General features: G+C 35.3%; 1 protein-coding gene across 5 annotated transcripts in view; it reads left to right on the top strand.

Annotated features, from left to right (window-relative positions):
• The window catches only part of STXBP5 (syntaxin binding protein 5), a 115,396-nt gene that overhangs the window by 77,326 nt on the left and 10,640 nt on the right, over positions 1–27,430 (top strand). The window contains exons 18-25 of one of the 5 annotated variants that reach the window (XM_076333897.1): positions 181–332; positions 1,812–1,895; positions 7,937–8,002; positions 11,600–11,659; positions 11,752–11,799; positions 19,160–19,210; positions 23,389–23,628; positions 25,112–25,481. In XM_076333897.1, coding sequence (XP_076190012.1) covers positions 181–332; positions 1,812–1,895; positions 7,937–8,002; positions 11,600–11,659; positions 11,752–11,799; positions 19,160–19,210; positions 23,389–23,628; positions 25,112–25,481 — 1,071 coding nt within the window. The remainder of the gene's footprint in view (positions 1–180; positions 333–1,811; positions 1,896–7,936; positions 8,003–11,599; positions 11,660–11,751; positions 11,800–19,159; positions 19,211–23,388; positions 23,629–25,111; positions 25,482–27,430) is intronic. The other 4 variants (XM_076333893.1, XM_076333892.1, XM_076333894.1 and 1 more) reach the window with 4 other exon arrangements.

Here is a 27,430-nt window from a genome sequence, read left to right as displayed (position 1 = left end):
TTTTACAAGAGAACAATTAAATGATACCACATTCTAAAATAGTAATTTATAAATACGTGTAATTTAGGGTAATTCATAAAAATTAGGAAGCCTTAAAATGCTGAACAGCAAGAAATACCAATATAAAACTTTACCAACATTTGATTAGCACTGTCTTTCCTTCCACTTCTCTTTTTCCAGAGTAGTTTTTGGAAACTGTAATGGTATTGCCATGGTTGATTACCTCCAGAAGACAGTGCTCTTGAATCTAGGCACTATTGAACTGTATGGCTCCAATGATCCTTATCGCAGGGAGCCACGATCTCCCCGAAAAACTCGGCAACCATCTGGAGGTGAGTAACCCCAAAACTTGTTTTAACCAACTGTGCCTTTCTTCTGAGCTTATCTGGGCTATTAGTGTATATTCTTTGAATACAAGCATACTTTTCTCCATTGTGGTTTCATTCTTTCTTCTTGATCTGTCCTTAATGTCACTATTGCAGGTTTGTTACTTCATGTTTCCTTCAAAACTTGCTTAGTGGAATCTACTGATGCTTGATATCATTACCTATTTTTCAGTGTAATGTATGTTTTAAGAAAAAGCAGATGGGAAAACATTGTGTGAATAGATACAAGTATAAATGCACAATGGATTTATGCAGTTTACAAGATTTTTAACTTAACACAGCATGAAGAAGTAGAAGTATCCTGGTATTTCTGATAAACCTAGTACCCATATCACATACTTGTATAAACCCATTAATGTTTGCAGATAGCCAGTGTATCTGCTGGGATCTTTTGGCTTCCTATTTTAAACTTTGACTAGAAATGTCCCTGGTAAGCTAAAGCATGTTATGTTGTGTATGCTGTTATGTTATGCTTGAGAGGAAGCCTTTGATTTAAATGAACCAAATAAACTTCCAAATACAAACTGGTAAAATAAATCTTTTTTGAAAAAAGGGCTTTGTTTTAAAATATCGTGAAGAAGGGTGTTCCGTTGCAGCTAAGGAGGAAAGTGACTTTTCAGTCGAAATGCCAAGCTTTTTATTGCCAAAAGGGAAATTTAGTATTTTTAAATTATTTTCTCATCCTTGTTATGTAGGTGGATACTTTTAAGTTAATTTAGAAAATGGCTAAAGGCGGAATGATAAACAGTGTCACTGCTGCCCCAAGTGATTATTTTTCGATAGGAAATAAACTGTTTAAAAAAACTTCTTCGTGCTCTAATGTTGGTTGCTTTATTTTAAGAGACCCAGAATAAAGTCCAGGTAAGTTCTTTAGGTAATATTTTACTCAAATTGAAATGGATGCTCTAAGATGTTTTTTAGTAAACCATTGGTTTGAGAAAGATCCAGTTAGCACCAGTCAGCTTATTTCAACTGAGGAAACTGGTCTAAAAATCATAGTGCAGAACATACGCAGTTGGTATCCTGTCAGATAAAATATTTTCTTCTAATAAATAAAAGTTTTCTCTTTTAGAAAGTAATTTTTTTAATAAAACTTTTACTGGTTGTTAATTCCTCTAAACTGCCTTTTGGAGTGTTAAATGTTACTTGCTTTGGTTTCTTGGCTTTTGTTATTTTAATGTATTGCATCTGCATAACTGAGTTACAACTGTCTCTCTCTAAGATGTTCATGAATGAAGTCCTTTTTTCTCATGAATATAACTGTTACATGATGAAAACATATTTTTGCATCTTACATTTTAGTACTAATGATCTGCATGGCAAGAGCATTTTATAAACCTGGTTATACAAGTTATTCTGCTGGCTTTTCTGTCTCAAATGTATTGTTAGTGTCTCCGTCTTTACTTTTCTCATTGCTTCATAAAGGTATGCTGACTGTGGCTTCTTGCATGTGCGGCCTTTCTAACTTATATTCAGTGTCTGTGAAAAAGCTTCGCACCTCTTATATAAGTAAGTCATCTCACAGCAATAAAATATTTTTGAACATCTGAATTTGATTTTTGCACTTGTTCACTCACCATAAATATCTTTTTAGTCCATTTTAAGTAATTGTTTTACTTCTAGAAACTGGTTTTAATCCATCACGCATCTATCGTATTTCTTGTTCATGGTATCATTAAAAGAAACTTCAAGGGAAAAAAGCAACTGTAATAGTCTCTGTATTTTGTGTTTTTAAATAAATATCAAAATCAAAAGGAGATCCCAGTCTCAGAAGTTACTGATGTCTACAGACCGAGATCTTACTCACCAAACTTAGTGTTGTGTTGAGATCTGAGGCTAGAAGCTTTCCTTGCTTGGTCCCCTTTCTGGCAGAAAAAGCTTCAGAACTCTAGTGTTAGATGATGATGATTATTATTATTATACATTGTAAAAGACAGTGATTTGTCTATTACAAATGAAAATTTATTTCTACAAAGATGTTGTTCATAGGGATTAAGAGTGGAGGTGTTTGTGTATTGCACAGCCCTGTGGGGTTTCCAAGCAGTTTTGAAGTTCAGGTGCCTGTGCGAGGGAGGTAACCCATCAAACCGTGATTTACCTGAGGGCTTCTCTGACTTATTCCATCATTCACAGCATCCAAGAATTTGGAGAATGTAAAGCTGATTTTTTAAAAGCATAACACTGTTCCTTTCCCTAGGGTGCCAGTTTTCTCCTGCCCTTGGGCAGAGGTAGGTAATCTCACCCTATTTTTTAGTGAAGGAGAGTAGAATAAAGCTAAGCTAAGGGAAGAATGACCTGGAGTTAAAAAAAAAAAGATTGGAGATTGCAGTCCAATTTTGTTAGTTCTCCTATTTTTTTCCCCCAACAAGAAAAAAGAAATACATTTTGGAGAGAGGGTAGGCTCAATAGCCAAATACTGCTTTCTGTATAGGCTTCCATCCTCTGCTGCCAAGGGAGAAAGAGAGCTAGGCATAAAAGAAATGCCTCCACCTTAAGATGATACAGAACTAAAAACCAGCATCTGCCACTGATTTATTATTGTGGAGGGAAGCAAAAGATGGGCAGAAGTCCCATAAATGGTTTCTGAAGCCAACGATTGTAAAGCTGAATTTACCTGGACTATTTCATTTAGGAATAGGTTAAAACAGGTTTTGTATGGAAGAGTTAATTTCTTAACCATGTAGTTAATTCTTTCCCTCCACCATCCTACCAATATCTTGATTAGCTGGAGCTACAGTCTTTTTAAAAACTGAAAATAATTTCTCTGGAGTTATCATTTAATATTTCTCATTATTTGTAGTTCTTTCAATGTATGTGTTGCCCAGACTTCAATAACTTCAATAATAAAGCATTATTGTTGTGTAATTTTCCTCAAATAATAAGTCCTGTTACATTAAAGAACCATCCTTCGCTATATTATAGGATTGGAACTATAAGAGTTAGTCAGACCACTTTGGGATTTTGCATTCTCCCTTTCTTGAACATTAATATCTGCGTTTAGTGTCTTCAAAAATGCAAGAAACTTATGCTTTCTTGGGTTTGTTTTGAAAGATATGCCTTCATTGAATTCTTTATCTTTAAAACATTTGTATTTTAATACTTCTAAATTTATTTTTCTACAAATAAGACATTTTCAACTACTGTACAGCTCTAATAATCTTCAGGGAGTATTAGTACTTAATTTCTAAATCTTCCTAGAAAAAGTGCTTATGTACTTAATGTGGTTGTGTTAGAGAAACTGAGTATATTTCCCATTCTCTTTGAGACAACCATAGCGTAATTAAAAAAAAATCATGCTAGCCTATCCATGCATTTGGACAAGTTCTTAATTAGTAACATTAAGTTCAGGTTCAGACAGCATGCAACAAAGCAGCATATTGTTATTGTACATTGTATCCCAAGACTGGTAGAACCAAAAATTAAATTATAGCACTGTAGAGGGGAGTAGGAAAACATCATTCTCTGTTACTCAACCACTTCCATAGATTTTACCAAGAAAAGGTAGCAAGAATTGGTTCTTCCTCATTAAGAACCCTGCTATTCTGTATGTTCCAGCATAAAATGTCTATTTAATAGATCATCAGTATCTGCTTACGTATTTGTAACTTAGTAAATGGGATGTCCTGAGTCAACCAATTGAAAATTTAAAAAGACTTTTTAAAAAAAAGTTCATAGAGTAAGAGTTACATATCTTCTAAAATATGAATGGAAATGCAAGATTTTTCCCTTCCCTTGTGTTGCAAGAATATGATGTATGTTTCTGTCATCTTATTTTTTTCTACTCAGAAAAGAAATTCAGATTCCCGTCTTAAAGCAGCATCTATTTAGAGACAAGGCTCTCTACACTAGCTAGACTGTAAACTGTCATTTCAGGCTAGCTCAACAGATACAAGCTCCCAGTTGGGATCGTGTTTTGGAATTTATCAGTGATTCATACCAGGTATATTACTCACATGTTTTGGGTGGCAATTTATAGTTTGTAAAGCATGCAGTATATGTGTTTCGTGAAGGCCTTCTAGACAGTGTCATCAGATGCTTGTCAAGGATAAAAACAAAGTCAACCTTTGCCTTCAGATCATAATAGTGGGGGGAAAAAGCCCAACTTTGGCCATGTGCCAAAAGACATAAAATGTGTAAGTAAAAGCTTTATAGTGTGATGAAAACTCTATACACAGTGGAGGCTTACACTGTTTAGAGACCTTTGCTTGATATACTGTTTGCTAAATATGATAGGAGCCATTAAGAAAGTCAATATTGGTACCAAATTATCAAACAATTTGTAATTTTATGAATAAACACCAAAACTTATGGACAGCTGTTATTTTTCCTTGCTTAGTTACATAATTAAGTTCACATAGGGACACCAATCTTAACTAGCATGCATGTGACTTTTTATTTTTATTATACATCAAAAAGCCTTTTTTGAATGTAATCTGTAAGGGATTCAGAACTGGGGTTGAGTCAAACCTGAAGAAAATACGTGCCTAGAACTCTTCTGGGGTTGCTTGTTGTAGTTTTCCCTGTCACCTTTCTCCTTGAACTGGATCTGGACATGAACTCTATTTGAATTTTTAACTTAAACCTCAGCTAAACCAGACCAACATCAGCTGTGGCTAAGCCAAGTCCAGAACTGAATCAGAAAGTTTGATTGTTGGGTTTGGGGATTTCTTTTACTCCCTTTTTCAGGTTAATTGTTTTTAATTCTAACTTTTATATCCTCATATCAAGCTAGTTCTAGTTGTAATTTTTGACTAGGTGGGTTTCCAGTCAAGTTGCACTTTCTTCAGAGATGTATCTGCCTAAAGTTTATGTGAAAAACTGACACGTCTCATGAAACTTACCTTATACATCACTTAATTTCAGGTGTAATTCTAGGGAGTTTTTAATGCAGCATGGTAATTTTTGTCTTTAATGACATTATTTGGGTTTTTATTCATTTTGGAGGTTTTCAAATTTCTTGTTGCTAGAGTTCAGAGATAAGCTAAAAGCTTATTAAAAGGTCACTTTTCTATATATTTGTGATCTAGCATGTTGTAGTCTTTGCAGTTCTGAAATGGAAACTCTTGGATCAATTTGCTTTTGTAATCCATAGCAATTTGCACATATGCTGTAAGCCTGAAACCAGAGAACTTTTCCAGGAGAGCTGTCTTACTGCCAGTGCACACACTGCTTCTATCAGGGTGCCTGGGGTTTTAAGATGAACAGCAGTAATGAGTGTTACACCAGTTTGTTCTTTTCATTGGTCATGGACAGACCCTCATAGTTCACAAACTCAGATCATTCTTGTTATTCTCTGCTTAGTTTAATTACTAATACAGTCATAGGTAAAATTACTTTTTATCTATTCCTGTCCCTTCTGCTCTCTCTTAAATAATAGCAGTGATGGCTATGCTTAGATTTCCAAGGTTTGTGTCATAATGATTGTCATAATGCACACTTACTCTTTAGTGGGATAAATCTTACCTAATGCATAAAATTAGTGCATAGGTTTATGATGAGAGAATGTTTTGGGGGTTTTTGTTGGATCAACTGATCAGAGTTATTCATTAAGACGTATATTGATCAAACTGTAGCCTCAAGACTTCTTACAAAGAAATCAAGTGTGCTGGTGTGTGGCTTCATTCTTGGCTAAAGACTATTCCTGTCAATGCAGGAATTTTTATAGGAAAACTAGTGTGAGAAGCTAAACTTTTCCTATAAAGATAAAGAATGAAAATATTTAAGGGAAAGAAGAAATTAAGTTCCTGAACTGCATGTTTGGATTTGTTCAGTTTGGCTCCTGAAGGAGCATGATCTGGAAACACAACTATTTCTAAACGCACAGTACAGTTTGTTCTCTCAGCACTGCTACTATCTAAAACTTGTATTGCTTGTTGGGAGAGCAGCACCTGGATTTTTGAGAAATCTTTTTACACAACCCTGTCTAGTACGAAACATTTAGACTCCCATACGTGTTTAAAACTCTGGTACTTTCAGAGGTCAAATTATACTTTGTTAGAGAATATGTACCACAATTATTCCATAGTGCTCATTGATTTACTGATAGATAATAAATAAATTGCTTTTTTCTTTCTCCTGTGTAATGGAAAGGTATAGATTCCACCTGGGATTTCACCATACACTTTAGAATTGAAATCAGTTCCTGGACTGTTGATAAGTGTAGGTTTAACCAAGCCTTAAGGTCATTTGACAATTTCATATTAATCCTAGTCATTGAGTTTTGAGGTTCAGGCTGTACATGCTCTTAGTAATCTTAAAAAAGACTATTTTGCATAAATGAAACTGTGTGTGAATGCAACATGATGTGTTCCACATTGATAACAATATTTCAGGAGAACCTTTTTTCCTTTTAAATGATTAACGTCTGGTTTAGTATTGGAAACTTAAAAGCTTTGATAGAAGAGTAGTGCTGTTCCCATTTTTTTGTCGTCTGTCAAGATATGTAAAGATGCACTAGTGAATGTGTAGTATACAGCTGTATAGACAGGCTTTGCATGTGTAAGCCCTTGTTGCCTTAGCCATTACCATTACACCTCTCAAGCTTTTTGAGTATTTGAAATATTTGTGTGCATGCAAAAACCTTTCATTTTACCAAATATTTCTTAACTATTACTGTTAAGTATTACATGCTTGTCTGCATTAGTATCACATCATGAAATTTCTGAAGGAAAACTTTATTATATAAACCTAAAGATGCATTAATAGTCTTAAGAAAAGTGAATTTTATTGATATTTAATTGTGGGCAGTCTTGACAGCAATTTCTTGTCAAAAAGGAAAAAAGAAAAATTCCTTGTATACTTCTAGTTAGTGCTATGGAATAATATTTAGGACCCTTACGAGGCAACTTCCATCTTTAGCATCTGATTGTGGACTCCTGTGCTTTATTTCCTTCACTGGAATGGAAGGAATGAGCTTTTACATATTGACACATTGCAGTTATTCAAATTATCAGATTTGATGTAAGAATTTAGTGAAATTCTTCCATACAAGGAAGAACGCTTTCATAAGCACCCTAGAACCTAAATTCTGTAAGTGACATCAATAAGGAGTTTTGCTGGAAAATGATCTTGGCAATGCAACAGCAAATACAAAGCATATCACTGTAACAGTGGGAAAATAATTTGAAAAAAGGCACTGTAGCTTCACACATCATACTGCACATGTGGTTGTAATCTTCAAGATCCTCTTTCATCTGACTTTCTTTTGCAATTACATTTTTAGTATAACTAGGATTTTTCAAAACAAATGATATTTGTACTTATGTCTATAGCATGTAAATAAATAACTGTTCTGATAAGTCTGTCTTGCTGAAAATATGGTGGTTTTCACTGAAATTTAATGAGGAGGTGTATTTTGCAAAGAGCTTTAGGAAGAAGTAAGTGACACTACAGTCACTGTGGGTAATGTCAAAATAAAAAAAAAGAATTTCTGTTACGTATTGCATCACAACTGGCTGTTTCATAACTAATAGGAAATGAAGTTTCTAACTGCAGTGGAAGAAAGGGTAAAATAGCAGCTGTATTTATTATACACTGGTTTTGTGTTCCAGCAGGTCTTTGTGATATTAATGAAGGTACAATGGTGCCAGAAGACCGCTGCAAATCGCCTACTTCAGGTAATCATAAATTTCTCTGATCTTTAACTGCTTATTTGCCCAGAAGATGGCATGCTTTAAGTCAACATTTACTAGTTAAGTAATTATATAAAACCTGTTGTCTTCTCACAACCTGTTTGAGTTGTCATAAATTTTGCTCTGTTGCATAACTGCATTTTTAAAACAAGGCTGATTTAAGAGATGCAATAGGAATATGTCATAAAGATGAGTGAAGAGAGAGAGAATCTGAAATATTTATGCTTCAGGGAACATACTGCACAATGGAATTTTGAAACATTGATAAGAGATGAACAAATTCCTGTAATAGTTCATGTGATTGTGTTTCAGAGTCCTCAAAAGTGGTAAAGATTACTTCTGCTTCCTCATAAGTGGTAAATTACTATTTTTCTTTGGAATCGGAGGTCTTCAGAAACTGGCATCCTTACAAAGTAGGAGTTCCCTACTTAACACTCCTGCCCTCCTTTTTTTTAGTTGCCACTGCTGTATGTGACTATTTTAAGCAAAAGCTTCAGCAATATGTAATACTATTTAGAATTTTGTTTAATATTGGCTAGTTGAGGCTATAGCCATGTAAATACTTAATAGTGCCTGTCAATATATAGTATTCGAGATGAATATTTCATGTAGTAGCTAAAAATTTGTCACTTATCTTCACTATTACTCTGAGAACTTTTAGAGTAATATGTCACTTCATCTGTTTCATTCAAAGCTGTACTCAAAGTGAGAGTAAAGGACAAAATTGCAGGTTTACTCAAATACCTAAAGTAGTATGTGCACTCTTTGCAATGTAGTGCAAAATGGTAATCAATATAGGAATCTAAAGATAGACTCCTTTTCTATTGCTGCCTGTACCTTTCAAAGCCAAGTTGAAAGCATAACAAAACAAATTATCCTGTTTGTAGCTCTAGTAGAAATATTAACACAAACTTTAATTTCCGATTTGGCAACTGCTGTCTTTTGGTGTTAATTTTAAACGGTGCAAAACTCATCTAGATCAGTCAATGTAATTTTCTTTTTTGCTAACCCTTTCTTAAAGTAAATTAGATTTATTTATAATTAAAGCAAAATTTGGCTGGAAATTTTAACTAAAAAGTCTTAACTGAAGATATGATTTCATGACAAACCTGTGTAATGCTACATATTGGCATGCTGAAGTTGTTAACTTCAGCATCATTTTTAATGCAAGCAATTTTTTGGTGTTTAGAATAAAGTGCATCTTTCCTATTTCATTTTTAAATATCAAGACCAATGTCTGTAAACAAGTTGCTCTGCAGTGCTGCAGTTGCAGTAAATCACTTTCTCTGTCAAGATTGAGGAGAATTACTATTCTTACTAAAGTATTGGAATTTGACCCACTTAAAAAGTCTAGGCTAAGTCTAGTTTCTGATAGACTACTATAAAATGTGCACAATGAACAGCTAATGAGTTGTAATGCTTAATCTGTATCCTTTTTTCCTCTTGCTCCAGCATCACTCAAATGTCAGCCCAAACCACTTCCAACTGGTACTGCTAAAACTTAAAACACTATTTAATTTGGATTAGAGGGTTTCTTTCATAATTTGGAGTTGAACTAGAGGAAAACTCAATTCACCGTTTCCACTAACAGTGCAATGAAAGCAAGCCCAAAGATGAAAATCAAGTTTCATATGGAAAAATCCTGAATCTAACAATTTGCCTCCCCTACCTCTCTGTTTACCTCCCTCCTGTCTGAGTTGTGTTAGCTGAAGTAGGTTAAAAATTAATACAATTTGGATATTTCCTTAAGAGGATCAAAAAAGGAGGCAACTTAGAATAGATGGATTCAAATGTCCTGAAAGAAAACAGAATTGGGGGGAAATTCCTAATCCTGCAGAGGTAGAAATCAATCTCCAATTTGAGTTGACTATCTGAGGAGACTATTTTGAAGTTAGTCCATATTAGAATAAAATCTAGAAGTTTGGAGAACTGAGTATTCTGTGAAAAGAGTATATAATGTCTTAGGTGTACACACAATAGTAAGAGAAATAAGTCTAAAGTACCAAAAATAATGAATGGACAAAAGATGGAGGGGGAAAGCTGCTGTTGTATTTCCCTGTAAAATAGATTCTTGAAGTAGTGAGGGTGGACTGTGCCTTGCTTCCCTTGGTTCTGCCCTCTCCTCCCAGCTCTCAGTGAATGAGATAAGGTTCATGGCAGGCTTCTCCAGTTGTCCTTTGAAAAAGGTGCTCGGAGGGAGGCACCTCCCTGATACGGACATCATTTGGTGGTGATTATGAAGAGAGAAGAGCTGCAGTTTCTTAGGTTTTGTTTAAGTTTTACATCTTTTCTGGGCAAGAGCACAAGACTAGAAAGAAGCTTGAAAGTGGCATTCTATTTTCAGAGAGATGAGAGGACATTTTGGACAAATCAGCTGCATGGTATTGGTGAGCTTGAGATGCAGGACAGAGGCCAGATTTAAATAAACTTTTTCCAGTCTAGAGGCTCTCTAGTTAGGAGGAAAATATACTAGCACAAAAAGTTTGCTTGTTACTAGCTTTAAGATTGGAGGATGGGATTGGCAATTGAGTGCATTATTGGCTTTGACTGTTACAATATGATCTGTAAACCAGACCAGCCACTGTTTGGGCTGAAGTCTGCATTTGGTCAAGTGATCTTTAATCTTCCACCTCTTCCACCTTTCCATGCCCCGGTGAAGAGAAGTGGAAGCTGACTTCCATTAGACTTCCTCCAGTGGGTGGTTGTACATTTGAGAGGACGGTGAAAGTGACTACCTGCCTATGCAAGTTAGGAGAGTTTTAGTAACACAGAACTATAGAAATACTGTGAAAATGCAAGAGAAATTATAACTATCTCCTGCTTTTTCTACAGAAGTTAAATGGTAATAAGCTTAGGCTCTGGGGGCATTTATCTGACCCATAAAGCATTGTATAGCATTGTAAACTGTCAAGTTTTTGTGTTCATGAGTGTCAAAATGGTTGGATTCTGTTCTTATTTTACATTTCCACAATATAAAATCTAATGAAATTTGGCATTTTTTTACTTGAACTATGTTTTAATTTCATGACAATGGTAAGCCTCAAGTTGTGGCCTATAGCCACCACTGGTTTTTCAGTATTAAGGATTCAGAAAAATCCCAGGTGGTAGCATTGGCTCTGAGTTGTCTGCAGAATAATTGAAGAACTGTGGCCCAATAGTGACTTTACTGCCTTGGAAAAAAACCCCAGATTTTCAAAACTTGAGTTTATTGTTATGGCAGTGTTCTGTGGGTCATAATTTAGGTTAATCTTTGTGTCTGGAACAATGATTAGGACAGCAGTCTAGTTATTCAATGTAAATGTTTTATTCAACGAAGCAAATATTTCTAGCAATAAACTTGCTGCACTGTGCAACATTGTACCTTGCATTATAATTTGTGGTTAATCTCAATATGGCAGAATTCCTGTCATACCAAAATGATTCGGACTTTATAGTATCTAGTACAGCTACAGAGAATACCAGTATCAGTATTTGATATTTTAATACATCTTTGTATCTTTCTTAAACTCAAAGCTTGTATTAATACATTTTGTGTCAAAGATACATGTTTGTATATCCATTTCATTCTGTCTTCACTCATAGGTTCTGGTTCACCAAACAATTCTGATGATGATCAAAAAATGAATAATTTTATAGAAAAGGGTACAGTATCTTTCTTTTCTGTAGTCTTATTTTTTCTTCAGTTCATCCTTTGATACTTAGATTGATCTCTTTTATTAAAATATTATTTACAGTGAAGACCAAAAGCAGAAAGTTTTCCAAGATGGTAGCCAATGACATAGGTAGGAACTAGAAAAATTCTGCTCTGTTCCTAATCCAGTGCCTTACTCTATGCAACACTAACCCAGCAGCAAAACAAACCAAAATAAAATTCAAATTTCAATGCATTGAGTTATTAATTTTTCATTCTTTATGCTAATTGGTAATTCTGTGGGCTGCTTCTATACTAAATACTCTGGGCACAATAATTCCTAAAAAAATCAAGGATATTGGTGGTTTAAATTCTCTGATTTTACAAGTGTGCTTCTTTATTTTCTGGGTAGGTGAAATTCTAATCTGTACTAAGAGTTCAGTCTATGCAAGTCACAACATTATTCCACTACTTTTGCAAAGGTACACTCTGTTTGAGAACATGTGGCTGATTTAATTTCTTTTGATGTGTTGCATTCATAGCCATATGGTCAGATTTCCATATGACTATGGTCAAGACAGAGGTAGTATATTTTCATTTAATCAACTGGAAGAGGACTTGGTCATATATATATAAGTATACCCCATTACTGTTCCAGAACTGTATTTACTTTTTTGCATCCAACAGTGACACAATACCCTACCAGCTCCAGTCTAGTGTCTTAATAATTTGGTGACAAAATTACCTTGGAATATGTTGTATGCAGGTAGATTGAACCCTTTTGTGATTGGAATGGAAATTAACTCTGCTTCTGACAACTGGGTCATTAAATAAATGAAGGCGAGAGGCTGTATGATTTAGTTTTGGGAAAGGGACTCTTCTTCCTTAACTGGGATATGGTTTATTTTCATTTCAGAATCACTGTGTTAATAGTTCATTTTGTTTTCATTTAGTACATTAGTATATCATTGTAGGAGGATTTCATTTTATCTCTTTAGTCAGATCAAGAAGTTGAAACTACTTTATATATAGTAAAGCTGTTTGCTAAACTACTATTTCATAGGTTGTGTAGAACCATAGGTTGACTAGAGGAAGAGATTTCTTTTCCTGTGGTATCCCTTTGATTTCCTGTTTGGCAATTTAACTTTTATCCTAAACCATTAATCCCTTTCATTGCAATTCAATAACTGAGAAGAAGAAGAATCATTCAAAATTTGGTGAGATAAATACGAGTATGATTAAGTAGTCTTTGGAATCTGAGGTACAGAAAGAGGAAGAGCAAGAATATGCCCTTTGCTCAGTACTATGTTGAGCCCTTCTTGCAGTGATAACAGAAATGTTAGGGAAGGTGAGTTCTGAGACAGTGGAAGCCTGAATATGATTCAAGAAAGCAAATGGCTGTCAATACGATATTATGTCAATTCATCTGTACTTTAAAAAAAATTGAGTATCATTTACGTGAGTATTGATTAATATGTTCTCCTAAAGGAAATTAAGGCTAACTAGAAACTTAGGTTCCATTCTTCTAATGAGAAAAACAACACTTAATCTTGTCTGTTATAAATGCCTGTTGATGAGGTAACGTTTCCCTTTTGTCCCAAAAGAATCTTTTCTGAACTTAAGACAGCCTGTCTTGTGCAAAAAAACAGTGTTTGAGTGTGACTTCATTATTTTTTTCACTTCTTTGAGAGTAATGTTAGGGTATTAATAAAACATGCTAATGACAAATTTATAGAACTATTACCTGATTCAGCTTGAAGCCTTTCAACTGAAAGTATTGTGCATGTTTTTCACAGCTAAAAAAGCAAAACATTTATTTAAAAGTAATGCATTCTTCAGGGTATAAGTTAAATGCAGAATTAATTGAGACAATGTATTTGATGTGTAATTCATAAGTGTCTCCCAGTCAGCCCATACTGTGATTTGTGTAACTTGCACAGTTTATTGGAAGTTTAAAGAAACTTAATTTTCATCTGCATTCTGTTAGTTTTGAGTGGTTCGATGCCGTGCACTGGATGTTTTTTCACTGCCATGTTTTCCGTACCTTATCTGGCATGTTTACTCTGCATGGCTCTTTCTGAACTTGCATTCTAAGCTCTTCCACATAAGTAAAACACCCCTTCTTTGGTGTTAATAGTTGCATGTTTTTGCATTTCATTGTTTTAAACTGAATTGCCAACTAAATGTGAATGGACAATGAGCTTTGTAAAATGTGAATGTCACTTACTGTCATTAACTTCACCATGTTATATGAAACAAATTGTTTACCATCAACTGTGTTCACATGGATGAATTTGATGTATGTAGCATGGTTGTAGCTCTTTGCACTGGCATATAGTGCAATCAGTTCAAGTTCTTTCCATTCTTTGTCAATGTGTGAAATAAAACCTGTCAAATGGATTGTGAAACAGAACAAGAATTATTTACATTGATAAGTTCAGTTGCTGTTAATATCACTCCTGTGGTTTTTTGTCATATGGGAACAGTGAGTAAGGGAATACTGCTTGCAAAATGAGAAATAATTTCATTTTAGTGATAGGACTGTAAGGTGGTAACATAATACATATGCATTTAGAAATATGAAGCCCTTGTCAATTTAATCACTATTGAAACTTATGTAGAGACATCTTCATTTCTGCAGATTTCTAGCATTAGTGACGGTATCAGACAAGGATTCTTGCATTGTTAAAGGATCAAAAACCATCTAAGACTGCAACAATAGCATAAAAAAAATGTAAATGCTTCATGTACCAACACTTCAGCTGTGTCATATATATTAACATCAGTTGGTCTTCTGTTTTTTTTTCTAAACAGTTGTGAATGTTCCGTGCTAAGGAATGGGTAGTAACTCAAGTTAAAGACCTATTGTGCATATGTTGCTTTTGGGTCACGTTTCTCTTTTATTTGCATCAGAGGTGAACTTCGGAAAAGTTGCAATTACCTTGGATATATGGAGATACTTGCTTTAACTAACCATTTGTAGAAATTATAGAAAATACTGTGGCCATTACTAAAAGCAGCCATTTCTCTTAGGAATGGCAAATATTTGAAAGTATAAATAATGTGCTGTGAAGTAGTGCAGAGAAGTGTATCAATTGTAGATGAGCTTACATGAGGTTTAGATTGGACGTGAGGAAAAATTTCTTTACTGAAAGAGTGGTGAAACATTGGAAGAGGCTGCCCAGGGAAGTGGTGGAGTCCCCATCCCTGGAGGTATTTAAAAGACGTGTAGATGAGGCGCTTAGGGACATGGTTTAGTGGGCATGGTGGTGTTGGGTTGACGGTTGGACTCGATGATCTTAGAGGTCTTTTCCAACCTCAATGATTCTATGATTCTATAGGAAGAAGAATTGGTAGGAAGTACTGAATTTCTAAGGCCATGTCGTTTTTATAGAAAGGCGTTGTGATCCAACTTCAGTAGAAGCAAAATCTTAAGCTGTTTTTCTTATACTTTGGTCAGTTAATTATTTGACATGAAGAGATACATGCAATTAAATATATAGGTACGAATCAGGTCGGAAGTTAAGAGGTATCATAATGCCCATTTCTGGAAGAAGCTTTAGTAAAGGTGCATGCAAAATATTGTAGACTCCAAGACCTTCATAGCTGTTCCAGTAGGCTACATGTCAAATACTTTTCAGGGAAATTGGTTTTATTTTCTGCAGTTTATAAATTTAAAAACAATTGCAAACAATATTAGTAGGCAGATCTAAGCAGAGTAGCTTTAATTCCAAACGTCTATAATGCCTGCTGTTACTATTGACATAAGGTTTCTCACATTTGTTACATTCTAAGTGTACACCTAAATTTTTCACACAGTGCTAAAGTCACTGACTGTTACTGCTGTTTTCATGGAATCAAATCTTAAGATGCTCATAATAAGTTCTGATTTGCCCTAATGCCAGAGTAAGGCTGTTTCTTCCAGTGTGGTTTTAATACTTTGATCTAATTTTGGATATATCAAGTACATCTTTTCTTACATTCTCTTGTAAAATGTTTTTATTATTCTTATATCAAATTTAGAGATTTCAGTATTGATAATCTATTTCTCTATTGTACTGCCACCAGTACAATACTCAGTTCTTCAAGCATCTTGAAATTGGAAATGTAAACCTCTCACTTCTGTGTAGTTGTCAAATATAGAATAATTTGGGAACTTTGTCTAACATTCTAAGCTGCTTAGTTATTTCTCATGAAATGTTAAATGAAATAGGCTTTATGTAAACTGTTCTATTGTCTGTCAAAACACCAAGACACTTGTCTCTTTTTATAATCTTTAGAATTTTTTTAAAGGGTTTAGACTGTTTCCTTAAATAGTGATTTTCTTCATCCATTCCTTATAGCTTTCAAACTGATGTGCTATACATTGTAAAGCATCAGCTCAGGAAAACCCATTGCAAATAAAATGTAACTATTACTTTTAAGCCACAGCTTCCTATTGATAGTTCAGTCATGTTTTAGCCTTCAGGTTTTCTTCATTGAATTGGTTGAGCCTGCTATGCTGAAATATAACACACTATGCCAAGGTAACCTTTTATATTTTAACACCTGCCTCCTCAAGCCTGACCTATGAGAAGTCTCCAAGAATCCTGAACGTTGTTTTTGGACAGTTCTCTAATATCATACTTCTATAAGACACATTTAATTATATATATTAGCAACAGAAGGAATGTGTGTGTGCCAGTGTATGACTCTAGGTTTTCTAATTTAGAGGAGTATTAAATGTAGGTCTAAACACAGGCAAAATAGTCACTGTTGCCTTGAGCAGCAGTGTGCCAGGAGGAGCAAAACGGCTCCACGGTCTCTGTCTCCTTGTCTCACACCAGCTGCAGAAGGGTAATCTTGGCTGTAAATGCTGCAGCAACCACCACCACCAAAAGAGATATTAAACTCTGATATGACAGCTACTGCTTGAGGTCAGCCACACCCAGCAGGTGCAGTCACCATCACCTTTGCCCTGTTGTACAACCGGAGTAAAAAGCCTGACATTGAGCATGCTCTCTGTAGATCTCCATCTTATCTTTTCAGTTTCTCTGATTTATATCTTTTGTGTTGTAGAAGTTGTCTAGCATGTTGCTGTTTTTCATCTGGGGCATAGCAAAACTGAATTTTCCAAAACTATTGTAAACCATAAACCAGATACGAATACAAGCAGGTTTTTTTATACTAGTGAATGTTAGTTAAAACTGGCTTAGCTGGTGGAATATTCCTATTTTCTTATTGCATCTTTAGGCACTTCTTTCTTTAAACACAAGATGGCACTACTGCTATTTAAATAGGTTCTTGTTTCCTATTTACATTTGAATTACTGAGGGTTTTGACACATTAATGTATGTTTTGAAATGTATTTATTTTTTGCATAGCACATTAATTCATGATTTCTAGCAATGACATCTTTTTACCAATTTGTGTATCGCCTTGTCCTATCAATGAGGAATAGTTCAGTGTTTGTGGAAAATGATGTCTGACAAATTTGTTTCACCTTATCAACCTAGTTCACACCACTGGCCTTTCACTAAGGAACAAAAAGCTAAAACTGTAGATTGATGCTTAGAATCCAACACGCTTGCCTGTACTTGTTATTACCTGCTATATTACCTGTTACCTAGTATCTTTTTTGTCAGTTTTCACCAGTTGTTAAAGTTGTGTTAAACATTTGTATTTGAAAAGCCAAAAGTGAACTGCTCTGGTCTTCAAAGTGACTAAGTTAGTTAATCATTGCTGGTATTCACACATGGTAAAAGCTGCAAAAAGCCCAAAATAATTTACTTTCTGTGTGCATACTTGAGCTTTTGTTCAGTATCTCAGCTTTTATGATTTACATGTCTAACACAGAAAACAGGTCTTATGATGAGGAACGCCCATCTTGTAATTCACAATTCCAGATGAGGTTTCACGATCTCTTTTCAAGCTGATACAAGTTCAAGCTGACAGCAAAAAGATGGGTTCCTGGTCACTAGTACTGTTTTGTACCATGGTTTTCTGTTTAGCTGAGCTCTGATCTGAAACAGGAGTTGATCTTGTTGAAAACAACCATTGGCAGAAATTTCATTTAGATGAGTTTTGGCCTCACCATTAAGCTGGGCAGGTGCCAGTGCCAATGCCAATGCCAGGATGAGGTCAGAAAACATGTAGTCGGACTGCCCTTTTCAGTTTCAGCCTGCACTAAAATAAGTTAGTGACTAGCAGTTCAATCTGAGAGTAAGTAATTTCAATTTAATTTGAAAAGGACGTACTTTGCAACATGAAGGAAATTAGAAGATTATTTCTGGAGTCTTATTCTCAAATTTTTATAATGTATGACAGGAATAAAACTGTTCAACTATTCAGATAACTAGCATTTGCAATATTGATGAACATAATTGATGACAGAATGAAGTATTTCACTTTTTGAAGGAGTGGAAGTAACTAAATCACGTGCTGTTCTTCAGGATATGTAGAAAATGGAATTATTTCTGTTAAAATGATAATTAGAATGAGTTAACTCCATTTTTAGCTGAGAGAAGCAGCAAGATTCAGGCTGCTTTATGACTGGTATCTGTTACAAGGTACTCCTAGAATTATGAGGCTATTCTCTACCTAAAGTAGATGTTGAGAAGTATTACCCTTACAAGATAGTGAAGAATTACATGATATATCAAAATTCAAGCATGTGGCTGGGAAATAAATTCAGAGTCTAGCCCTGGTCTAGTAGTTAAGCTACATCAAAATTATTCCTTCTCCAGTAATTGTTGAAAGAAAGATGGAAGAGGGAGGTATGGCTACTAGTTTATTAGTGACTTATTATAGCAACATTTGTTAGTATCGTACTGCATTTTAAATGGACTGCAAGATTTCCATTCCTATAAAGAGAATTTTCCAAGTCAGGGATGAGTTTGAGTGCTATTTTTTACTTCAGCAATATTATCAAAATTATACTATCTTTTGTTTGACAGTGTTGCAAGTGTTTGTATGCTGCTGATTTAATAATTATTCTTTAATGTCTTCATTCTTCTGAGGTTGCAGATTGCATGTCAGATTACTAGCTTTTTACATGTGTGCGTTAATGTTTTAGCATAATTAGAAGTTCATCTTTTCTCTATTTTAAATACCTCAGGTTTGCTCAGGAAGTAGGGCAGAAGAGGGGATGGGATGTTAACTTTATGTAAACTTCAGTGCACCTTCTTGAAATAGCCAAGAGTCTGTGTTCTGTCCTCTCACCTGAGGAGATAAAACTTGAGGTTGAGCCAAAGCAAAATTCATCCAATCCATTGAGTTCTGCCTGAAGCCCGAGGAGAAATGGAGCTTGGCAAAAGTCATAAAATGCTGTAGTTGGGGATTTTGATATCTTCCACGTTTTACTTTGCACCCCTCCCTTGTGGAAGTGAGGCTCTGCTTTAGTAGAAATCCTGTTAAGTACTGCAATTAATGTAATAAACAATGGTACATTAATTATTGGGAAAGAACCAAATAAAGCCCAGCAGAATCATGTTTATTCTTTTTAAAAAAAAAAGATGTACTTCACTTTTCAGCAAAGATGTCCAGGAAGCTAAGTTTGCCAACTGAGTTAAAGCCTGATTTAGGTAAGTAAGTTTACATAGCTGATTTTATTTTTACTGAAACTGTTTTACAGAATGCGAATATGTTAAAGTAAGAGTCCTAAATTATGTAAACTATCATGACTCTGTTGCATTTATCTGAAGCATAGAACTGAAATTTTAATTCCACTCTTTTGGGGGGCTCTCAGGCACAAAATGTCACTGCTGTCATCATAAGGTAAGCCTGTAAATCCTTGTACATGGCTTATCGCACTTTCATCACAATTTTTAGGCATCTGTCACTTTATCAGTAGTGCTGTGATAGCAAAAGCATGAATAAGCAGGTAATGTAAGGAAAACTGCTGCCTGTTTAGAACCATCTGATGCATTTTAAATTGAAAAATGAAATATCTTAATAACAACAGGATATGTTGAGGTCCACTCAACAAATAGTTGGGCATAGTTTTACAGATGTTAATTGTCTTGTGACCACTCTCTCTAAATGAAAATAATATACAGCTGTTTAGATGGATGACCAGTCTGGTAATTTCATTTTTCTTGAAAAAGCACAGTAAGTTTTTTACATAAGAAGCAGCTCAGTTGTGAAGCCTGTAGTACTAAAGGTCATTATATTGCATAACTAAAACAGCATACAAATGAGTAGATTTATTTTTTTTTTTTAGTACTTTGACTGCCAGCTTGTAGATCAGATCCAGCTCCCCTGCCTCATTCTCTAAAGATGATGGGGGACAGCTGTAGACCTACAGCAGTAGATGCAGCCTGAATGTGAAAGCTGCCTTCTGCTTGCCACAGCTCGCTTCCCCTCCTGCAGCAGAATTGCTACCACAGTCCCAGCAGAAGACGGACCAGGATCAGACTGGCAGCTGCAGAACTGTGTATTTGACAACTGCTGCTATCAGCAAGGAAAGAGTCCATGGCACTGAGATCCTGAAAATGAGCTGGACCACCCTGATTTACAATTGCAGCTTGCTCCACTCAGAGAAATGTGAAGTTGGAAGGAACCCTCAGAGATCCTTTAATCCATTGCTATGGCAGGGATCCAGATGTCTGACAATTTAATCTCTCATCTATTCATGAGACTCCAATAAATAAGTTTTTAGAAAAATCCCAGACAGAAAGTTCCAATGTTTTATAGTCAGACAAATTTCCTGTTGTTTAATCAATCTTCCTTGCTTCCATATTAACTTTTTCTTGTCCTTTCCACAATGAACAGGGATAACAAGTGCTCCTTATCTTTTTCTTAGCCATCGTTTATGCTGTTGAAAGCTGTCATCGTATCTCTAATCTTCATTTTTGCAGATAATTTTTTTTACAAAGTTCAGTTCCTTCTTTTTTAGGTTATGTTGTCTAAATCTAAGATGGCTTCTGGTAATCTCCTCTGGACTTGGACTTTTTCCTTATCTCTCTAAAACTCTTGTGCCCAGAACTAGAGGGATTTAACTGTGGCCTTGTTGGCACAAAAGAGCAGAAAACTTTGATTTCTCTTTTCAGTCTGTTCTTCCTTACTGTGTTTACTAATGGTTTAGGGATAATTTCAGTTTAGGGTGAATTTTATCATACTTTGCAATCTGGACCACATTTGTACTTAAATATTATCCAATTCATTCTAATTCTACTGTTGTTTTACTCCCAGTTCTTTGATAGCAGTAAGTACTTAGACCGTTCTTTTCTTTCATGAAGACTGGAGAAAAGAGAATGCTGAAGTTCTTTCAGCATTTTCCGCTCCTGAAAGAGTTTCAGCATTTTGTACATCATTTAATATTTGCTGTTCTTTCTACTGAAATAATGGCAACTTTTTTGTCATCTCAATTCTGGTATACTCATAAAATAGTTTGTACCTTCCGAATTGTAATAGCCTTTGACTGGTTTTGCTTGACTTTGCACGTGTGTGGATATCTGCACTTAGATGCCTCATTTTGTTCGGTGTAAAATTCTTCTAGGTTTTCAGGTCTGTAAATAACTTCCTTAGGCAATTATCTCTTTCTTATTTTACTTCTGTCTTTCTTCCTAGCGGGATAGCTTTTGCATAGTGTTCTTCAGAAATTGTCAGCTTGTTTGTATTTTTTGTCACTTATGTGGCTATATCTACTGGCTGTAGGAGACGGCTGAAATGCCCTTTCCCAAGTTCATTATCCTTATCATTGTCTCTCCGTTCTTTCCATGGCTTCTTGAAACCTCTTCTTCCATGATGTCGTTCTTTCAAATTACTTTTCTGTCTTTAGATCTTTTTAACCTACCCCTTTTCCTCCCTAAATAGCCAAAACAAAATCTAAAGTATGTGCTTCTGTATTTATCCTCCACTTTATAAAACAAAAGTTACCTTGAACATACTCTAGTCTGCATTATACCGTTGCTTTTCAGTGTTGTAATCCAGATGATTAAGATACCATTGCCACTAGGTCCTATCCTTTGTTTTAGTGGCTCAAAAGAGCCTCATCTTTCCATCCTTCTGAAGTGGTGTGTAGTGGGTCATCACACTGTTCCTTCCTCTTCATCTGAAACTAATCCATTAACACACCATAGATTCTTCCTTGCCTTCAGGATAAATAATATGCACTAATGCAGTGAAACTTTTTACCCCCAGTTCTCTTTCCTGATTGAGTGTCCGCTCTCCACAACGCCTGTATTGTCTGGCAAGTTAACTTTTATGGGGTTTTCCCTGTCCATTCCAATGCTTCTGGAATTTGTATACATGCTCTTCAAATATTCAACCAGATGCAACTCAATAAAGGCACATTTAATTTTATGCCTGTTGCAGTTAAGGTATGATTATATTTAGACTGATTAATCCATGTTAGAGTGGAAAAAACATTAAGTTAGTAAATACTCAAGCCTGAAGAAACAAGCATCTTAAGAGGTTGTGGTCATTAGAAGAATTATAAAAATAAATACTTGTTTTCACTGTTTTACTTGAATTTGATTTTTTTAAATGTGAAAACTTAAAATGTCAACATCTGAGTGGCTGACCTAGTTCCTTTTTATAATCCATGTTTTACATTTGACTTAGCTAAAACTCGGCAGGACAATAATTTTTCTATCCTTGTTGGAATAAGACAAGTATCTCCCGAGAAGATTCACTGTTTGTGTTGAATAGATATCTGTATTTAGTCAGCTGAAATCTAGTTTGTATGCTTTTCAAATGCATGTTAGATGCTCTTTCTAGAAAGTTTTGCAGTAATTTAATGAAATTAGCATAGTGATAATTCTGGAAAGGTATGTGGTTAAATGTTGCTCTTTAGCTCTTAATCCTGCTTTAAAGATGCCTGTTGCATCTATACCCTACCCAAAGATCCGAAACAGTAACTTTATTTTTTTTAAAGTCATGATATAAATTGCATCAAGCTTTTACTAGTAAAGGTTGTCTTGTGCTAAAATTTTAGAATGATGAGTTAAAGTAAAGCATTAATTTGTGAATGCACAGATAAACTCAGACATGCTGATGTACAGACAGCGCACAGCTAGAATGGAGCAGCACACTTACTGGTTTGAGGCTTTTGTTAATATTAGAATTCAGTCTCTGTTACAAGAACCTTATTTGCTAAGCAGTGCACAAGATGTCCTGAAAAGTTTATTGGTGCCATTTTGTACAGTACTCAAAACAGAAATCCTCAGCTTTGCATACCAGTGCCAGGTTGCATTTGGTACCATTTGATATTTCTCTTACTAAAAGTTCGGGTGTGTGTAAATAGCCTGTTAGACCTCCTCCATACAGTTTCCTAAAGTGGGACAATATTATTGTGAGTCATTACAGGTTATGTGTTATCATGCTGTCCGGATGTCACTGCAGTTCTTAAAGTAACATACTTGCAACTTCATAAGATTATTAAACCGTGTTCCATGGAAGCCAATATTTTTCAATCTGATCAATGAACTAATTGACAGAGAGGTTAGTAATTCAGTTTTTTTAAAGGAGGAGTCCTGTTTGACTTATTCTCTGTCCCAAGAAGACACAAATATGCATAACTGCTGTTCGTGACAACTACCTAATGGCAACCTCTGCAAAAAAAGATTAGGCACTTCGTTCAGGATACGGTGTTGAAAACTGGGCCAAAAGGAACTATGACTAGGGAAGAATACAGGAGTAATAATCAATAGAATGGTAGTTAGTACATACCTCATGCTAAAGAACAAAAATGAAAATCTGAATTCTCTTAATGCCTGCATTTTGTCATTCTTTTTAATTAATACTGATTTCTTTTCAGATGTCAAAGACAACTCTTTCAGTCGATCCCGGAGTTCTAGTGTAACTAGCATTGATAAAGAGTCACGCGAGGCAATTTCAGCTCTTCATTTCTGTGAGACTTTCACAAGAAAGGCTGATACATCACCTTCCCCATGCCTGTGGGTTGGGACCACACTGGGTACAGTGCTTGTCATTGTACTGAACTTACCCCCAGGAGGAGAGCAAAGACTTCTTCAGCCAGTAATTGTTTCTCCTAGTGGTACGTACAAAGCAGATGGGCTGAAGTATACTTTGATAAAGTGGTGGTGGTGTTCATATTTTTTTTAAGAAAATGTTTTTCTCAATTATGGATTAATTGAAACTTAATATATACTTCAGTGATTTAGCTACTAAGGTTGACAATCTAGATTGGTTACTTCATTACCGGAGTTTTAAAGTTGCAAAGTTGAAAATATGATCTCATATAATATAAAAATACCACTTTGAATACTTTGAGAAATGCATGTTTTCTAACCTTAATGTAGTACATGGCAATTGTTTAAAAAAAATAGCAGAAGAGATGAGTTATTTCAAATGCTCAATTTGTTTGCTTTTTCTTGTCACGAGGTAGGAAACTTTCAGTTTTCCTGCATCATGAAAAGGGAATACAAATTAAGGGTTGTATATTGAACAACTAGCTTTAAATATTAGTGATAAAATATTCCTTTGGATTGTTGTGAGAGGTCATGTATCTTGTTTTTCTGATACACAGCAACTGATCTTGTTGTAATTATGTATTAATGGTTTGCTGAATGTGCTGTTAGGCATAGCGGTAGCAGGAAAGCTAAATCTGTCTCATGCAGAACATGCTGCTCTGCTCCCCTTTGCTCACACAGATGGTATCAGGACATGCAAATTGCAATGCTATTTGATTGAAATAGTGATTAGGAATAGTGTGACCTCTAGACCATATCTGATTTGTGCTTATCGAGTATGGTATTGGCAGCAGTACTCAGATTTGGTAACACTTAATCGTAAAGGCAAGGCCGCAGACTGGACAGTATGTTTAATCACTGGATCTGCAGCATGAACCTTAAAAGATACTGCCATGTGTATGATTTTTCTGTGTACTTAGCAAATGTTCATGTTTTTACTTGCGTGTGAATAAATATAAGTAAAATAAGAAATGTATTGGCTTAAGATCTGGCCTACAGAGATAATGATTTAAACAGTGGGGAGGGAAAACTTTACCTCTTTCAGTTTATGCTAGAGAGAAGTGGATTCAGGCATGAACTGCAGCAGGAAAAAACTCACATATTGCTTGTTTCTTCTGTATTGAAGAAAATGGAGGTGCTCACCTTTGGCTAATAATATTTATTGTTAATATTAAGCATGCTGTGTGCTCCTCAGGAGAGAATGAAATTAGTTGCATTTGTGACACTGAACTTGAATACGAATGTGCATTCCAGCTTGGCTCTCTGAATAAATGTGTACGTTTCTGTTTAAGTTAATGGAGGAGTATGCATACACTTAACCCTTGAAAACTGGTTTAACGTTTTCTTGAATACGTATGTGCTCTTTTGTATGCTTCACTGGTTTTTAGCTAAACATCCAAAGGTTCTGGTATGTCTGGTTTTGCTACAGAGGCAAGCCTATGTTCTTGTTTTCTTTTCATTTTGCTAGCTTCTTAAAGGAATATTTTGTAGCTTGAAAGACAATTTAGGAGAACTGTTTTAGAAATGTGCTCAACTTCTTTTTCCTAGGAACCATCCTGAGGCTAAAAGGGGCAATCTTGAGAATGGCTTTTCTGGATACCACAGGGTCTTTGGTGCCACCAGCACATGAACCTTGGAGAGAACACAATGTTCCTGAAGATAAAGATGAAAAAGATAAATCAAAAAAGCGACGACCTGTCTCAGTGTCCCCCTCTTCCTCTCAGGAAATCAGTGAAAACCAATATGCAGTCATATGTTCGGAAAAGCAAGCAAAAGTTATCTCACTGCCATCACAGAACTGTATTTATAAGCAAAACATAACAGAGACTTCTTTTGTTCTTCGTGGAGATATAGTGTCATTGAGTAACAGTATCTGCCTTGCATGTTTCTGTGCCAATGGACATATTATGACTTTTAGGTAAGAGCTATTTGAAAGTAATTTAAATATAAAAAGAACAAATAGTCGTCTTCTAGATAAAGTTTCCTTTTCCATAAGAATATGAATTTTAAATCTACATTCACTCAGCGTTGATGAACTTCTAACACTTGGGCCTGGATAATTTTGATTATGCATTCCTATTAGTTATGCCTTTAACACGTGAAAAAGTTTACCAGTTTAGCTCAACCTACCCTGATTCAACAAATAGTTCTAAACATGTGATATAGGTCCTTGAGTTGATGAAGATTCTCAAATGTGAATTTACTCCCTGATGGAGAAAACTGCCTTGAGCCAGACCTTCAGCTGGTACCTGACCACAACTCTGCATATTTTTGTGCAGCTGTTTGCATCACACTCATGCCTCAAGCTTACCTTTTTTGTTGTGTAGCTTGCTCGTGTTAAAGGCCTTAAACTTAGGCTATAAAGGCAAGATTAATTGCTAGCAGTTGTAGTATAGAAATAAGTCATCTAAAGGGGTTTAAGTGATGAGTTTAAACATGTGTAAAAGTAATGTTTGAATGTACTTACATGTCACCTATGTAATTTTAACATGTCATTTTTCTTGAATATTTCCAAATGCTATTTTAGTCTGAACAGTAGCGTGTATATATCTATAACCTTGCACCTACATTTTAGTCCTGACTAATGCTAAGATGAATGTGAAACTTGGCATTATAAAACTGTGCCAGTAAAATTCCTAAAAGGTTATTTTTAAGGTGGTGAAGACAAGCTCTCAGCTTGGGATATCTCTAAAGATACTTCTTCAGGAAGTTGTTAGGAGTAAAACGAAAGCTGATCTGATGCATACTACAATTAAGAAATAAGTTTTGATTGTTAAGTCTGTTAACTCCATTGATCTATATCCCAACATATATTCTAAACATCTCTAGAAAATGCTGCTCACCTTGCAGGGCAAGCACTCTCTCCCCCCCCCCCCCCCCCCCCAATTAGTAATGCTCAGGTACTATATATTCAAACAAATTCTGCTTTCCTCAGGACTCATTTTGTTTTCTAAAGAACTGTGCATAGAGGTAGGTGCTAAATTATAAATAGGGAATTGTTACGTTGTGTAGGGAAGTTGAACTCCCAGTTATTAACTCCATTTCATAAGCATGAATTGCTGCTGGGAAGGTGGACTTAACGTGCTGTTTGTGTAAAGTTGTCAGAGCATTGTATCGTACCCAAGATGCCCAATACTTATCTACCAATATAAGTTTAGATAGGACTTAGGCTTCTGTTACAGATTTGTTTGATACTCTGAAAATGCTATCATGGGTGTCATGCTTGTCATATCTTGAACTAATGTTTTTGTTTTGTATTGAAGCTGTAAGGATGTTTTAGGCTTCCATCGGTCTAAAGCAAAGCACTTCCCTGTTACTAACTCACTCTTAGGAATATTCTTATTTTAGATACGTGCATGGCAGAAGTGTCACTTCCGGGTGATGTGCTTACAAGAGAGTACTGCATTTTATTTCTTACCTGTAGAACTTCCCTCCAAAGTCATGTTACTTGTTCTCCTTCCTCTTGTTTGTCAGAGATGAAGTCTTCTGCTAAGAGACAATCCACAATCTGTAAAATGCAAGCTTAACATTTAGAAATCTCAGTATTATACAAAAAAAAAAACCCAACAGTGTTGCGGTTACTACATCTTTCTTTTTCATTGCTTTTGGCTTCACTTTACCCCTTTACGGCTTTTTTTAGTTTCTAGAAATAACCATCTGCATAAGATTATATCTGCAGCAGAAGCCGTTTAATGTATTGTTGGTACATTTGCAGCTAACATCTTGTGTAAATTATGTTTTTACAAAAATATCACAGGGGATGTTTTTGAGACAGTGGTTTATTTTGGGTTCTCTTTATCAAGACATCAGGTGTTCAGTCACTTCTTACTTGCATTATTACTTTGAGGGAGAGGAATGTTTGGTAGC

The sequence above is a fragment of the Aptenodytes patagonicus genome, chromosome 3 (genome assembly GCF_965638725.1).
Source record: "Aptenodytes patagonicus chromosome 3, bAptPat1.pri.cur, whole genome shotgun sequence".
NCBI lineage: Eukaryota > Metazoa > Chordata > Aves > Sphenisciformes > Spheniscidae > Aptenodytes > Aptenodytes patagonicus.
Note: the sequence above shows the minus strand (reverse complement) of the source record. Positions and strands in the feature narration are given on the sequence as shown.